Genomic DNA, 17,861 nt, shown 5'->3' with positions numbered 1-17,861 from the left:
TTGCTGGAAATATTTTCAACATTACAAAATGTCTGGGCATGTCAATTCTAAAAGAAGAGGCAAGAGAGTAACGACATACCTCGTCAATACATTAATAATTTATCTTATAATAATTATCTTGTACGATTAATTTCATTCAAAATTTATTGATAGTAGAGCTTCTATAATGCATGCTTCCAGTGATAAAAAGTTCTTAAGCATGTCTAATTTACGAAGGTTTTTAACACAACTGGCTGTTGCGAAGATATATTTTGGAAAGAGAGAAAATTCAACTGCCCCTGAGGGGAATCGAACCCACGTCCTTCCACTTTCCGGGTGAACGCTAGACTACAGAGGCACCGAATCTCTCAATCTTTCCTTGGCGAAGCCGCTTGAAAGGGGAGGTAGAGATTTCCTTAGCTTTGTGGTCAGAGCACTCGTCCGGCAATCGAGGGACCCGGGTTTGACTCCCGGTAGAGGCAGAGATAAGTTTTTTCCTTCCTTAAAAAATTAACATCTGAAATAATAAATATCTTCACAACATCCAGTCTTCCGTATATCTTGTATTAACAAGTGGAGAGCGACATTCATGTCATATAAATGACATATCTAAGTAGTACACGTTATTTGGATACTTTTTTCAATTGGAAGTATGCCTCTAGGATCAACGGTTCTCAGGTAAAAGACCATACGCCCTGTTACCTATGCACCCTGTATATTTACAATGCGGGGTGCACAGAGACGCGTTTATGATTTTTTGCCGCACTTCTCTCCCATTCTAGTCTAATTTTCTTGACTAATCTTTCCTCGAATTTGCCACCCTGTGCTACAAGCCGCTTGGTCTCCCCACACTCCTGCAAGTACACCCATGTCTCTATTGGTCACTTCCATGCTCACACACACTCTCTAAATCACTCTTTTAGTCATTCACATGCTTGCTGGTTTGGTCTCTTACATACCTGTACACTGTTTTGTCACTCACATGCTTGCACACGCTCTAGGTCACCCTTTTAGTCGCTCACTGACATGGTTCCTTGCTTTACTGTTTAGGTCACTGTTTTGATCATTTACACGTTTACACATGCTCTAGATCACATTTTTGGTCATTCACATGCTTACTCACGCTCTGAGTCATTCTTTGGTTCACTCACGTGCTTGCAAACTCTCTAGGTCACTCTTTTGTTCACTCACTGACCTAAACTCTTGTTGTTTGGGCAGAGGTGGATTTATTGAGGGTTATACAAATTTTGTCGCCCTTCTCCCATTCTACTAGTATTCTTGGCCTCAAATTTTCCACCCCACTGAACATGCCGCCCTGAGTTATACTCCACTAAACCCCCACTCAACCTATAAATACGCCCTTGACGATGCATAGGAAAGTCTTTTTATCCTGGAATAACTCGCTAACCGTTGGTCCTAGATGCATAATTCCAATTAGAAAAGGTATGCAAATAACGCGTAAGACCTCAGATACATCATTCATATTGCAAGATACATCATTCATATTGCAAGGAGTTGCATAGTTATTAAAATTAAAAAATTAACTGATTATTTGGTCACACTATCCTAAAAAACCCAATCAAAACAAAAAGTTGCCCTGTTTCTTCTGAGCGCAACAAAAAAAAAAACTGCATATTTTTGTAATGGTTTTTTGATGCAATATTACGTTGAAACATTACATTGAATGGGTTAAGATAAACTCTATTTTAATTTCTTCAAGTATCACTTCATGGTACGATATAAATTTATTTGTATAGCTGCAACAGGCGCTTCCAAAGTTATATAATTCACATTGCATTCTGATATTTATGTATTCGTATCCATTATGTATGACATTTTTTTTCTACATGGATGATATTATAATCAAATGCATCTTTTTTCCTTTCTACAATTCTACATTATGTCATCAAAAGAAACTTTTCGTAAACAATGCATAATTGTTCGAATAATAACACATTCAATGGGTTTGAAAGTTTTACATTAATGGCAATAAAGAAAATTATATAACCTGTATAAGGCACTTTGCACTTCAAAGATGCCTTTTTCACCAGAGTTGCAGATACAGTAAGTGTTCAATAATCTTGCAGTTAAGTCTGGTAGACCTTAGTATCTGTATCAGCGACTCAACTTATAACTTATATCTTTGAAGATTTAAAAAAAAATTGATGCATTTTGTATCAAACAGCAATCTCTTTTCTTCCTGACAAGTTTAAATATTGTTCAACATCTAATGCTAGGTTTTTGTTCATGGCTTTCACTGAATAGTGCAGCGGAGCTATATTTCGATGTGTATCAATAGTATTTGCCTTGTATATTTCGTTGGTTATATGTGCTTGACAAAAACTGTTGTCGTTCTTGAAATGAGTTGTATTGATGATGCTGTTGTTTTTGGCTTCTGATTTCATGCTTTTATTTGCGATCTCTTCCTCTATGAAGTTTGATCTAAACGAAGTTATAGAGAGTTTGTCCAGGTCATTTTGATGACTGGTTGAGCTATTCATTTTTTCTTCAATACAATCATCACTTTTATAAGCGTTGAGCTTCATATTAAGTACAATGATGATGACAAGAGCAGTCAGTAGTATAGAAAGTAGCATAGTTGTTGTTCCAATGTACACTTGGTTATCTAAAATATAAATATCACAAGTATATGTTAAAATATACATAAATAAAATCACTTATAATACATCTACTGCAAATTTTATGTGTATATAATTGTTCTTTTTTGTACCTGATTCCTTTGATCTCACTGGCAGTATTAATTTCACTTCTGTAATCATATCGACAATTGTAGTCTTTGATGTTTTCTTAGTTATTGAGTCTGCTAGCTGTCTAGAAACGTGATCTACTTCTGTCTGCAGTTCTACCGAATTCTTAAAAGTGGACTGGAAAAGGAAAGAAATCGCTGAATCAAGGTCAAGGTACTATTTATAAAATTATTGTTATTATGTGTACTATATCATGTCAAAATATTACTAATATACGTCCTCAAAGAGTAGGCCTCTACTGTAGTAGCAAGTTTGTGTGGATGTTCAATTTAAGACAATATCAGTATCAAAACTTCTGAATGAACAGTGTGAAATTTATAATACTGTATTATATTTGAATTTTATAGAGTTTAATATTATATAATGCAAATCATTAAGTAATAATCTTTTCAATTGTAGTATAAAAAAACAATTAAACTTACTATCGTTACATCTATAACGTTGTCTTTTTTATGTTGTATTTCGCATTGGACAATCATTTTTCTCTTGCTTTGCAGCCATACGATTTGTTGCAAGTATTGACACAAATTTGTAACATCCACCTGCACAAGGACAAAAAGTGTTCTTATTAAAAAAATTACTTTTTTATTGGTCATTGATTTGGTGGGGAAAAGTTTTGAAAAATAAATCGTTTGATTAATATTCAGAGTTACTAATGAAGAAAACAAAAAAAAACATTTCTCCTAATGTCCGAGGTTCCGAATAATCCGAGAATTCAGGACCGCAACTAGATACTTTGTCACCCGGGGCAAGCCGGAATTTCGGCACCCCTTGCATGTAGAGGAAGCGGTTAAAGGGTGATTTCGGCGCCCCTTCTGGTTCAGCGCCCCGGCACCACATCCGCCTGCTCTCCCCCAGTTGTGGCCCTGCTGGAATTTTTCAAAATTTCTTCTCAAACTGCTTTATAAATACGTATTTCTTTTGTTTTATTCTTCCAACGAATGTGAGTAATTTCAATTTTTGAGTTAGCGGTATTGATCCCTAGGCTGAGGTTCTCGGTGGATCCCCCTTAACAGAATTTTGAACGGGCTCTTCTACAGTAAATTTATAGTGTGGAAAAATAATAACATTCATATCGGGACCCAGGGATATCAGAGCCCCTGTCAGTCTCCCTTACAAAGAGGCTATCGGTCTTAGCAGATCTAACCTTGATGGACTAAGTAAGTGATTCTCAAAGTGTGCATAGTCTACCTCCATCAGGGAGTCGCGAGGAGTTGGTGTAGTGTAGAGATCTTCAACCGCTGACGCACCGCAGGCTACATTTGACGTTCTAGCCAGGCCTGTTGGTCACTATACTACATATATGTTATCAAAGAGCTAGACGGTCTACAAGTATCCCGCGTGTCCCTTGGTCTAATCATCGTTTATCCGCGGCTCCCTAAAATAGTCTAGAAAATATTACTTCAAAACACTCAACAGGCAGAAATCGCTACACCTAGGCTCTTCACCGCATCCGCGGATAAATGATGATAAGGCCAAGGGAGCCGTGGGTCAAAAGTTTTAGAACCACTGAACTAAGGCAATGAATTAAGAACGAAAAAGGTGAGAGTAAAGAGTAAGTACGAATACATAAGTCTAAGCGCTCCCCCAAAAGCCGATTTCTTTAGGTTTTTTTGAATAATCCGAGTTGGAATCGATCCCGTTTACCTCAGATTATCGAGAGACTACTGTAATAAAACTAAATGAAACATAATATAAGAATGAGAATGATCGAAGTTATAGCTTGCCTGTCTTCCATTAGAATTATCGAAAACAATCATGAGTTTAGCGCAGTTTTTCCCAATACTAGCGATGTTTGGATAACAGGAAGGTTCTGAATGGCTCCTCAAGTAATTAGTCAAGTTTTTCTTTTCCCAACATTCGCCTTCTCTTTGACAAAATGATCCAATACATGATGTATCCTTCGTCGGCATACATACGTAACCGTAAGGACATTGATTGCTTGGTTGTTCCTCATACTCTTGAATGCTACAGGCTATGCCCTCACATATATCCTATAGAATGGGATATTCAACATGAAAGAATTATAAAAAGAATACGAGTCAGTGACACATTACTTTTCGGAATCTTGAGGCTCGCAAAACTTTACTATTCTATATAAAATGAACCCCACTCGAAAAGAAATGAACTTACTTCTGTGCATTTTGTTTTTCCTGCCGAACAATGGCATGTATTACACCCATCTTTCCAAGAGCTTCCATCTACATATTTTGAGCTCTGAAAGTAGCATGACGTATCTCTCTCCTGTGCTAGAGCTTTTTTTTATGATGCAAATGTAAAACAATTAATCTATAATTCAAATCTTAATTTTTGAAATTATTAGAATACATTTAAAGACTAAAAAAAATGTTTTATCGATCAAATAAATACTCATCTCTAAAAACATTTTTAACGAGCAATAAATGTTTCTTTTATTTTAGCTCGAAATATCAAAATTAATAAAGAAAATGAGAATTTGAAATTTTTGATTTGGTGAATGAACAGAACCAAGTATGGATAACTCGTTTACGTTTAAATTGGAAAAAAAACACCATTAATTTAAGTTTATCATTAAATTCTTCACATAACAAATACACACATTACAGACAAAAAAGAATTCTACTTACGTGTATCGCATAGTTTTCCTGTCATTCCTTCGGCACAAAGACACGTAAAATCGTTGATACCATCTATGCATATCGCTCCATCAGTACAAGGGGAAGACGAACAATCATTTACGTTGATTCGACAGTCGGGACCACTAAAACCTTCTGTACATTCGCATAAAAACCAGTTCACACCATCAATACACGTGCCTTCATTGTAGCATGGGCTGGACGAACAGTCATCAATATCTGACGAAATAAAATGTACAAAAAGTAATGCGTTTCTTGCCTTATTCAGTGGTGGTGTCACAAAGTTTTAAATATCTGGTGAATTTTAGAGGGCATCTGGTAGATAATGAAAAGGGGACATTGCAATCAAAGCAATATTACTTATCCCTATTCCATATCGTATTCGATTTGTATTTGCGGGGATTTTACAATTGTAAAAGATAAGGGGCTAATTAATGTAGGCTAGTTTATGAGTGAAAATACCGTAACTTCTGCAAGTTATTAACTCAGTATAAGTTAACCTCTATATGAAGTTATTTTACTCACTATTTTGACACAATATTCCTTCATAACCTTCCCGGCACATGCAGGAGAAACTATCACCGGCGTTTATGCAGGTAGCTCCATTAAGGCAAGGATTCGATGAACAACTCAAGTTCATACCTGAGAAAAAAAACCACTCAAATTCAATGCTATATCTCTTAAATAAAACATTACTTTATAAGAGTTTTTTTTACCATGACAGAATACTGCGGTTTTTTCCCCGCATATCATTCTTATAAATAACTCAAACTTACGTTGGCTACATGTTCGTCCATCCCAACCTTCTGCACATTTGCATTCGAAATTATCTCCATTTTCTACACAAGATCCTCCGTTTTTGCAGGGGTTCAAATCGCATTGACTGCGCTCTGAAAATTAAAAAAAACTGCATAAATATTTGAAATAATTGATACAGCAGAGAAAAGTGTAATGGTGGTCTTTGAAATTTTAGAAAAAAAACCTATTTCCACATTGTGTGTTAAAAAATGGAAATGAAATCTAGAAAATTTCGAATGAACACAAAATATTGCAGTAATTTGATAAAGTTTGAAATTTCTTATTTGCTTTGTAGAAACATTTTTCTTGACAAAAAAAATTTACTTGAGCTACAAGTTTTTCCCTTCCATCCTTGCTTGCACTCGCACCAGAAATCAGCCACAACATCAATGCAAGTTCCATTATTCTTACATGGATTGTCTTCACATTCGTTCGTGTCTAGAAAATAATAACAATGGATTAACCTATCGTTGTAAGTTTATACAATGGTGATAGAGAAGAAAAAAAATTTGAATGAAGCCAAGAGACATTCTAAACGAAATCAAATCGTAACTTTAAGGAAAAATTCTGATTGATTATAACTGATAATTAAAAGTACTTCTCTGATAGAATGAACGAAAAGAACCACTCATTCAAGCACAAAAATAATGTTATAGGGACAGATCAAAATACAAGACGTATATGTTTAGTGCATAAATATTCAAGCATACTACCAATAAAAAAAATATTGAAAAAATTAAGATCTCTTTTTTAATATCACAAAGAAAACTGAAAGAAGTGGGGGGGGGGGGGGAACAACTAAAAATTACATACTGATTTTTCCGGGAAGTAATACAAAATTTTTCTCAAGGGACTTTTCCATCAACTTACTTATAATGCACATTACTCCTTCCCAGCCATCCCTGCAAAGACACTGAAATGTGTTTATTCCATCCAAACATGTGCCACCATTTCTGCAAGGGGACGATGCACAGTCGTTTATGTCTGAAACGGGTAGTTACAACATTGAAATCAAAAATTATATTTGACTAAAAACATGAAAAATATGAGAGCAAAATATCTCGATATAAATGGTAATTTAAGAATTAACCCTTTGTTGTTTTGTTTTTTACCTTTGAAGCAGAAATATTTTATTTGAAAAAAATCAGTATTTTTAACATAGCGATGCAAAAGCAACGGGTTCAAAATAAAACATAATTTCAAACCAGTTGTAAAATTATCATAGAGGGTAAAATAAGTACCGGGTGATTATAAAAAAACTATCCCGACATATGGGCCCCTAACTATCATACCATTCACAGAAACTGGATGAAATTTTGGCATAAGGTATTTTGATGTATGCGCTCAAGAATGATATGGAAAACAACAGTGTCACTCTAACAGTTACGGTTACAGTGAGAAAATTTCGAAAATATCAAATGGCAACACCAAGTTTTTTGTATTGGAATGTGATCTCCATTGTGAAAAACCCTAAATAGCGTTCGAACGGCAACTGTAGCATGAAAATCACCGGCGGTAGATAGGCTAAAAGTGAGGACAACCGATAAGGACAGAGAAGCAGCATAAAATAAAGCATTTTATTGTGTTTCACAAATTTTCCACATGACCTTGTGGAGGACTAATCAGGCTGGGATCTCAGCCGAAGAAACGGTGTGACGAATGAAACGAACATTAATGCTCTGGTGCACGGCAAAGTCCTTTTTACTTTTTCCTTGCCTAGCTCCGGGGATTTTCGTGCTACAGGTGCCATTCCAACGCTATTTAGTGTTTTTCAGTATGGAGATCGCATTCCAATACAAAAAACTTGGTGTTGCCATTTGATATTTTCGAAATTTTCTCACTGTAACCGTAACTGTTAGAGTGACACTGTTGTTTTTCATATGAATCTTGAGCGCATACATCAAAATACCTTATGCCAAAATTTCATTCAGTTTCTGTGAATGGTATGATAGTTAGGGGCCCATATGTCGGGATAGTTTTTTTATAATCACCCCGTATATAAACTAATGGTTTTCACAAGTACAGTAGGACTCGGTTAATTTGAATTTTGGATAATTCGAACTTTTATGAATTTTCCTTGAGAAATTTCCCACTTATCTAATTTAATGTTAAAATTTTTTACTTTATTCGAACTTTTTTCGAATTTTTTTGGATAATTCAAAGTTAGAGGGAAAAATCATGATTTTCATAGGAGCAAATTTAGTTAGGAAAAATTCTACAAGAAGCCAGACTCTGTTTTTCTAGATCAAGTTGTTAAACAACCACTTTTTAAAGAATAATAGAAGTTTGAAAATTTTATTTTCTCTACTCTTTTTTTTGATAATTTAATGCCACAATTTTAATATTGTTCATCTGGAGTGCATCACTGCTGTGTACCACTTAATACCGATTATGCTTTTCTACCTATAGATCAAGGTGTACCATTCAAATTCTGAATCTTTTTGTCGTCATTGAGAGTATGGAAAATATTGGAATGTTCAGATTGTAAAACATATGCGAATATACAATTATGAAATCAAACTCACTTTCGTGGCAATATTTTCCGGTATAACCGAGTTCGCAAACGCAGCTGAAATCTCCCGATGGCTCACTTATACATTTTCCGTGGCTACCACAGATACTGGTCACCGAGTATGAATCCGAAGAATTGGTTGATATCGGACCTAAACAACTGTCTACAGCTAGAAATAAAACGCAAACAAATTAGCCCCCAGTGTAGCCAGTCTGAAACATGAAGTATAACAGCACCGTATAAAAATATTACAATGAACAAAAAAAACAGCGTAAAAAGTTCATGTAATTGATCACGCATTCATGAAGTTTTACCTTGACATTTAGGCGGAAAGCAATCAGCTCGAGAGTATGAGCAGTTCTTTCCATAGTATCCATCGGGACATTGACAGTAATAATCTTTCTGCATACTGAAACACGATGCTCCGTTTTCGCAAGGACTAGGATTGCATCGATCATCATCAATCTGCAATTATGTATTCACAAAAATAACACTTATTCTTCTGTTTGAAAAGGGTTCTTTTATGTGTTTGTGAATAATTGTACGATCTTGAGCGTGCTATACATTGAATAAAGAAATAGAAACAGTCACAGATATTCTGTGAACATTTTAAATACACTCGTAATTATAGAAATTGCTGAAGCATCAAAAAAAAAGTTACCTCACATCGTGATCCTTTGTATCCAATGGAACATAGACATAGGTATCCGTTGATCAAATCCACACATTCGCCATCATTCAGACAAGGATCACCGGCGCATTCATCAATATTAGTTTGACATTCACGTCCTGTGAACCCAGGTAGGCATGCACAATGATAATCGTTCACTAGATCGACACAAGTAGCACCATTTCTGCATTGTCCCAAACAGTCATCGTCGTTGATTGAACAGTTTTTGCCAGACCAACCAGCTAAGCATTGACATTCATAACTTCCTTCTAAATTTATGCACTTTTCAGCGTTTTCACAAGGATTCAGTTCACACTCATCAGCATCTAAAAGAATAATCATCAAAGATTTAGGGAAGTTTTTTTTTTTTAACAGCTTAATACTAGAATTATACTTTCACTAACGTATTACAATCTGAACTTTCCGATACTTTCGATACTCTTAATGACGACAAAAAGATTCAAGTTCTGAATGTTACACCTTGATCTATAGGTTAAAAAGCATAATCGGTAAAGTGATGCATAGTCTCGATGCACTCCAGATGAACAATGTTAAAATGACATTAAATTATCAAAAAAAAAAAAAAAAAAGAGTAGAGAAAACAGAATTTTTAAATTTCTATCGTTCTTTAAAAATCTGCTGTAGAACAACTTGATCGAGAAAAGCAAAAAAAAAAATCTGACTTGTAAAATTTTTCCTAACTAAATTTCCTCATACGAAAATCGTACTTTTTCCCTCTAACTTCGAATTATCCACAAAATTCAAAAAAAGTTCGAATTAAATAAGAAACTTTAACATTAAATTAGATGGAAAACTCAAGGGGAGTTCGTAAAAGTTCAAATTATACAAAATTTAAATTAACCAAGTTCGAATTATATAAGTTCTACTGTACTGGCACGAGGTTGAAGTACGAATACGAATGGTATTCAATTATTTACTAGATTTACGAGCTGAAGAAACGGGATTAGTATCAATTTGAAAATTCGGAAATGATTCGGTAATTAACTGATATTTATTCACCTGCGTATCAATCAATCCTGCGGTAACCACTGATACAACTGACCAATGAAAACACGGATTTTAATGACGTCACTGAATAAAGAAAATGTGAAGCATTGTGGGTTAAAGATGAGGAAGCGCTTCCAAATCACTGAAAAGAGAGTTTCCTTCTAATAAGCGTTTGAAGTAGAAGTTTTCAAGTATTCACTCTCTGAAAATTCACTTCCGATTTTTGTAAACGTGTGTCGTCAAGTCAAGAGAAAATTTGTCTTTTTTTCCAAAAAAAAATTTATTTATTGAAAAAATTAATGAGCATTTTTTTAAAATATTTTATTAAATACAGGATCAAATTTTATTTTTCCCACGCAGTTCAACCACATTTCTCACATTTGGTTTTAATTGGAATTTGTTTGGAAAAAGTCAATTAAAAGCATTAATGGGGGCGATTAATTAAAAATTCACATTAAAAAATTTCGGGGTCACCAATTTCTTTCAATATGACGACACACGAAACAAAGGATTATTTAAAAGATAAATTTCTGTGACACGGATTATGACACGAAGGAGAGTGCCGAATTCATCGTTTAACTGCTCCTTCTACATTACACGAGGGCGCCAAAATACATGCTTGCCCCAGCTGCCGAAGTATCTAGTTGCAATGCTGTCTTAACGTATGGGCCCATACGTTACAAATAATTATTTAAGATATATTATTAATTATTGATTTATTAAGAGGAAGAAGTAATGTATTATACAGTGGAACCTCGTTCATATGACGTTCAAGTGGCCGAGTCAAAACGTCGTATAAATGCGTAAGTCGAATAACTGAGACTTTTAAAAAAGTGTTACGTTACTTTAAGTACTGTATAAGTTAAAGTAATTATAAATTTGAATTTATTGAATGGTATGTACTGTATTCAATTCGGTCTGACGAGACTAAAAATCAATTAAAAAACTAATTTATTTTGTTTTTAAATCTCGATGGCAATAATTTTTCTATCAAACTTGAGAAGCAAAATTATTATTTTTTATAATTCACGGAATTCATATTTCACATATTGCATTTTAAATGCGTGATTTTATTGAAAAAAGCTAATTATAAATTTTTAAATGAATTAATTCATTTACACTCAAGTAAATTGCAAGCTATAATGTTCTCGTTCTCGGCGGACAACTCGAGTGAAGTACACTTGACGGACAACTAATTGCTCATGCACACTCTCGATTCACTGACGTAATAGTGCTGTTTTTCCATTGGTTATTTTGTCAGGGTTTACCGCAGGATGGAGGCGCACGTTATTTATATGCATGTGTATGCAAAATGTTAACCCGACTTACGCTATCATCAGTTCCACCTATTGCGTAACTTCAGAGTATTACTATAATCACTCGTTCGTGCGATAATGTACAATATAAATTGTAAAATACAGTGAAACCTCCCACAATGGACACTTTTCTGAATCACGCCGGTGGGGCCCTCACAATATATCTTAATATCTATTAGCCAAAGCTGGTTAAAGAGTACTGATTAAAGAGAACTCTTTAACCAGCTGCTATTAACGGATACTCCTCGTTAGCGGAAAAATTTTTCGGTTCCACGAGTGTCCATTATCGGGAGATTCTACTGTACTGCGTTCATGTAAAACTTTTTCCTTACCCAAGTGACAATTTGGTCCTTTCCAGTTTGCAGGGCAGCGACATTCATATCCGTTCACCAGATCAACGCATGTTCCCCCGTTCTTACATGGCATGGGCTCGCATTCGTTAATATCTATGTTAGAAAAATTTCAGTAATTTATATATAAGCTGGTATAATATTTTACTTTAGATGATCATGTATTTTAATTGAAAGGTCGAATGCTTAAAAAAGAATGAGCGTATCACACAAAATTGCGTTTCTTACTAAATTCACAATGTTTTCCCTGCCATCCAGGTGAACAAGTACAACTGAGAGTTGAGTTGATTTCAGAACACGTACCACCATTGAAACAAGGATAATCAGCGCATGGATTTTCGACTGGAAGAAAGTGAATAGATTTAAACTAATAGTTAATTAGCAAAAAAAAAAGTAAAAAATAACTGTAGAAACTGAATAATAAAGCAAGTCATTCGAATAAATTTCTTTCATAGAAATGCGTGTGTATTTTTCCCATCTAGTTCTCAGTTTGTATATACGCAACTCAAAAATACTGGTATATTTAGAGGTAGAATTCTGTGAAAGTTTGTGCACATAATCAGAAAAAGTTGATAACAATTATAAACTAATTTATATTAAGAAATGCAATCACATACTTATTTCACATTTCTCTCCAGAAAAACCATCTCTGCAGTTGCAAACATAAGAATCAGGGGAGTTTTCACAAGTTCCACCATTTTGACAGGGCTTGTGATTTCCACAATAGTTAAGGTCTAACGGGGAAAAAACATGTTTTCAATACCGATTCATGTAATCTTTCACATGCAAACAAAACTTTTGTCAATAACTATAAATGTTAATTGAACCCAAAAAGGGGTGGCTCTTTTTGCAATTTTGGGTTTAAATAACGTCGTTCATTCAATTGTCTTATCTAACGAAAAAGGTAATATTCATTTTCTATAACCATAAATGTATTTCTGACCTTGATCGCAAAGAATTCCACCCCAGTTTTCATGGCATATGCATTGCCAAGGACTGTCAGTACAGAATCCATGCTTGCATCCAGGATATGTATCGCATTCATCGCACATTTGAGATTTCCACCCAGGACGACACCTATAAAAATATTTTCACCCAATTTTACTAAAAAAAAAAAATTCAATTTATACATCTATTTACTATTTATTACATCTATTACATTACTATTATTTTATACATCTATTTATTATTTTGAAATAATTACAAGCAGAAAACTATGGTATGATACCTACAAGCATTCACCTGGTTTTTCACAATAACCATGATCAGGATGACATCCTTTTTTACAAATCGCTAGAAAATAAATAAAATTTTTCATAAATGAATCACGTAAATAATATATAATAAATGTTTAGCTTTATTTTTCTAAGACTCCGATTTTTGTAAATTGCGTTAAATTCACTTAATCAAGAATTACATAATTTAACTGAAAAAGAAACATAACTCTTGCGCTTAATAGGTTCATAAAAAAGAAAATAAAACTAACGTTTTTCACAAAGTGGCCCCGTCCATCCACTCAAACACATCTTTTCACCTTTCTTACTGCAGTTATAATGACCAAATCGGTCATTTCGCGGCCTGCATAGAACCGTACAGGTACTATTGTAGTAAAATGGATCACATGTTACTCGGATTCGGTAACTTATGTTCGCCGCCGTTCCCGAATGCATCAGAGTATGCCATTCTGCACCTGGTAACAATATTCCTGAATAAAAACTCCTTTCTATCAAACCGTGTTGATCTGAAATAAGAATCATTTATTATATTATTAAATTTGTAATAAATAGCTGAAAACACACAGTTTGAAACTTTTAGTCAGTGGCAAAAATAGAATAAGGCTGTGTTTATTATTATATAAATACCGTAATAACGTTTTTTGTACTCACGTAGCCCTTTTTCTTCTCGAACATCAACAGCATCCAAAACAAACGTAAACGCACGCTGAAAATCATAAAAGAACACAACGGCATATAATTTTTACTTGATTTCGCAAAAAAACATTTAAATCAAGGGATCATATATTATGTGAAACATTCTACACATTAACTTTTCTTGTGTGTGGGAGGGGGATCATGCTTCCTTGAAATTTGATCTTATTGACGATAAGAACTGAGATAAATCAAGTAGGGGAAAGTGAAGGTTAATGGGACAATTCCAAATTTCAGCATTAGGTTTATTTGTTTGTTTTTTTCAAATATTTCTTTCACATCTGAATGACAACATTCAAGATGCCGTCATTAATCACAAAAAGTAAAACATTCCTGATTATTAGAGAAAAAGAAAGACGAAAATAAGTTTTTCACTCTGCTGAGTGAATGATTTTAAAATATTATATAAATTTTCTTACATTGGTGAAGATACTGCTAATTGGTACACTTTGAATATTGCACTTTTCATAAATCTTAGTCAAGTTTTCTTGTGATGAACAAGTGCTATTCAGATTTTAAAAATATAAACTTTCAGCTCTTGGGGTCTAATGGGACAAACATAGAGTAGTTGACTAACAAAATGTTTTCTCTCAAGCAAGAAGAAACACTTGAATATTCGGTAGTGGCATCAAAGCTATACCATGGCTTCACAACAATTGAAACTAGAAATCTTTCATTTCATTATACTTTATTTTTAGGCATAAAAACTCCTGAACAATTATTCTAAAATAATATTTCATATTTTTGTGAGTCTATTTTTCTTGTCCCATTAGACCATAGTTTCCCAACCTTATTTGTCCCATCGCCCCCTTCTTCAGAAATTTTTTTCTCCCAACGTAATCCAACCCATAGGATCCTATGTTATACCCGTAGCTTCTACCGCCCCCCGGAACATTCCACCGCCCCCGGGGCGTTAACGCCCACGTTGGGAATCACTGCATTAGACCCTGAGGTGGACTAATAGGACAAAAAAAAGTGATGTATAAAACTGGTCATCACTGCAAAAGTAACTGAAATTATTTGTTTTGAATATATATTTTTATCATAGGTGTTTATTATGTAACACAAACGTGTATGTTTATCAATAAAACAAAAAAATAAAATAATTTTTTTTTATATTTCACTTCAAAATATCAGAAACTTTCAGCCCCCCTTTCCCGTATAAAAAACGAAACTAAAATAAATAAACTAGAGTAAATTATTCTACAGGTAAGAATATTCCGAGATAAAGAGCTATTATTGTAACACATTTTTTCAGACTGATTCAAATATTTGTACAAAAATGGGATGTGCATATAATCTAGTATAACCATGATGAACTGATAAGATTTCTTACTTTATAGTAAGTTAAGACTTTTATTTTTATGGGCATCTTTTTATCAGCCACCTCGTTGGGCATTTTACCTGTTGTGGCGTTGTATTTGTATTTGTATAACTCATTTTGCAAATTACTGTTGAAATATCTCTTTTGTAAAAATTCTCTTTAATTAAAGTATGACTTACCATCCATCGGAAACTAAAGGGGATCCTAATAAGAACTTTCTTATGAGGCGCTGTTTTTATCGAAAACGATCCTAATCCAACGACACCAGTCATTTGGCTTCCAAAGTTACACACACCACTGTCAGTATCTACTTTTGACTGATATTCCTTTAAGCATAAACGGAAAGCAGTCCGGCAAGGGAATGGACAAGTTCCATCATTTGCCCTGAAGGCACCGCAGCATTTGCCATCTGACAGTTCACTGCTATAGCTATTAATTCCAAGCACTTGAAGTTCGAAGACACCTGAAGAAACCACGAGGTTGAAGAAAGACACTGCACAAAAGACAGAAATAGCAAGACTTGCGAGGGATTTCATTGCCCCTTGTGCAGATCAAGTTTTGAAGCACGTTATGAAGTTAAAATCCAAAACTATGTTTCAGAAACCACAATTAGACGTTACACTTTATATAAACATGTTGTGAAATGGTAATATGTAAAGACGAACATACTCCTGTGATAAAACAGTGAATGGTCTGTTACAAGTGCAGCCTGTTTCCTTTAGCTCCACCGATATGTCAGACTAGCGCGACCATACTGCTGAAATAGAATGTGAACAGGTTGCTATATGTGCGTGGGAAGTTACAACAGTAGGGTACTCATCCATCGCCATTGTTCGCTAAGGGTTGCTGTATAACTTATATTTGATATAGCCAAAGATCATTGGAGGGACCGTGTGAATTGATTGATCCCGCCAAAAAGCGATCGGAGGGGAACTTCTGTCAGGCTGGAATATGCATGGGAATAGGGGGAGTCAATCCGGGGATAAATGTGTGTAACGTAACAGGTGACGCTATTCAATATCCCACTCAGTATGTACTATATTACGATAGAAGTGTGACCGAGAAGGAGACGGGACGGAAAAAAATTATTACCAAAGAGTTCGTGTTTCTATAATATGGCATAGAAAATATCCAACGTCGTTTACTTCCGAATAAATCTATTAATTAGGCATATTAATTAGCTTAAAATTAATTATAGAGTAAAATCTCAATATAGCGATACTGTGCAGACCAAAAACAAATATCGTTGTAGAGGGATTATCGTTATATCGAGTATCATTGTAGTGAAGTTTCACTGTATTAATAATATTTCTAAAACTATAAATGTGTTCCTGTACACGTGAGAATATATTCTTTGCTTCTCAATTAATTATATTGTTTTACAAAATAAATAATTGAGACGAGCAAATATAATTTCCGAAAGTACAGAATAAAATTAATCTCTAAAAAAATGATAATAGTGATTTTTTTTTTTCTAAATTCATTTTATGTGGAAATGATGGCCCCTATGACTCATGATATAAAGTTATTAAAAAATTATTAACATGAAGATATAAATTTAATTACTATGGTGATGTAAATTTAATTAAAATTCAAATCATGCTAAATGTTTTTATATATTCGTGTTTTTATGTTTTTCGAATTTCATCTGAATTATTGTCTTTTGTTTAATCAAAAAATATACGGTACTTTATTTTCAGGGGTAAAATTTGTTTTGTTTTTTTTTCAAAAACATTGTTAAATTGATTATTAACTATGTATTACTGCTTATTTTTGCACACTTGGATATTGCCATAAATCTTGTTACTCTTTATGACCCTTACGCGGGTCCCAAGGGTGTATGTCCCTTTCGGTCAAATAGTGTTTGCTTTCAGAACTGTCTTTTTGTTTTGTTTGGTATTGTGTTATTTTGTCTTGTAATAAAATAAAAAAAAGTAGAGAAGTAAATGAATTAATTTTTGAACGCTTTTGCTGAATTGTTATTTTAATTGGTGATGAATCTAATTAAAAAACATCATCGTGGAAAGAGAAAAGGTATTTGATAAACTGAAAAATGTATGCGCTAATCTTTTCACTCGTTAGTATTTATAGTGCTACCATAAAAATAGTTAGGTATTTTCTTTTCCGACGCTAAATTTTATTTCGTAATAAATAAAAAAATGAAATTACTTTTCTTTCGAAAATTCAACAAATCTCTGAAATGCATAGGCAACTAAACATGTTTCAGCATTAAGAAAGTTCAAAGATATCATCAGCACATACGTATAAAAATACGACAATTTCTTTTTTTTTAGATTTCTATCATCTCCATGTGCGTTTAGACGACAGACGCAGGTTAATGAAATGTGCTATCCACTCCATCCCCATGTATAATAGGCGTAAGAAATGAACGATATCGGAACAGGGTGGATTGGTTGTATTGATAGTATTCCCCTCTCCCTGTATCTTGCGCAACAATGAAATCAAGAGCTGTTCAGTTCAACGCGCCCTCTTTTCCTGTCAACCCTCCCTAACACTCAATACTTCTCTATTTCGTATGTCATCATATCTACAGGATCAGCTTTTTTTTCTTCAAAATTTCATAACCCTATCT

General features: G+C 34.1%; 2 protein-coding genes across 2 annotated transcripts; both read right to left on the bottom strand.

The window, feature by feature from the left end:
• Positions 1–1,700: 1,700 nt before the first annotated feature.
• LOC149079978 (uncharacterized) lies at positions 1,701–3,283 on the bottom strand. The gene is made up of 3 exons (XM_089238561.1): positions 3,170–3,283; positions 2,711–2,864; positions 1,701–2,605 (listed from the first exon to the last, which is right to left on the bottom strand). Exons 1-3 carry the CDS (start codon positions 3,224–3,226, stop codon positions 2,157–2,159), a joined length of 660 nt encoding a protein of 219 aa, XP_089094687.1. The 5' UTR covers positions 3,227–3,283; the 3' UTR covers positions 1,701–2,156.
• Positions 3,284–4,411: 1,128 nt separating this feature from the next.
• Positions 4,412–16,036, bottom strand: LOC149079977 (protein jagged-1b-like). Its single transcript, XM_089238575.1, has 18 exons — positions 15,448–16,036; positions 13,903–13,957; positions 13,503–13,757; positions 13,249–13,309; positions 12,960–13,093; positions 12,634–12,750; positions 12,245–12,358; positions 11,999–12,112; positions 9,334–9,668; positions 8,987–9,137; positions 8,686–8,841; positions 7,031–7,144; positions 6,485–6,598; positions 6,139–6,252; positions 5,888–6,004; positions 5,354–5,581; positions 4,881–5,002; positions 4,412–4,741 (listed from the first exon to the last, which is right to left on the bottom strand). Exons 1-18 carry the CDS (start codon positions 15,802–15,804, stop codon positions 4,412–4,414), a joined length of 2,988 nt encoding a protein of 995 aa, XP_089094701.1. The 5' UTR covers positions 15,805–16,036.
• Between the last annotated feature and the right edge of the window lie 1,825 nt (positions 16,037–17,861).

This window comes from Pholcus phalangioides, unplaced genomic scaffold (assembly GCF_987345545.1).
Source record: "Pholcus phalangioides strain wild (caught in Gottingen) unplaced genomic scaffold, Ppha-v1.0 ptg000011l_1, whole genome shotgun sequence".
In the NCBI taxonomy this organism is placed as follows: domain Eukaryota; kingdom Metazoa; phylum Arthropoda; class Arachnida; order Araneae; family Pholcidae; genus Pholcus; species Pholcus phalangioides.
The sequence above is the reverse complement of the archived record's forward strand: the minus strand, read 5'-3'. Positions and strand labels throughout refer to the sequence as shown.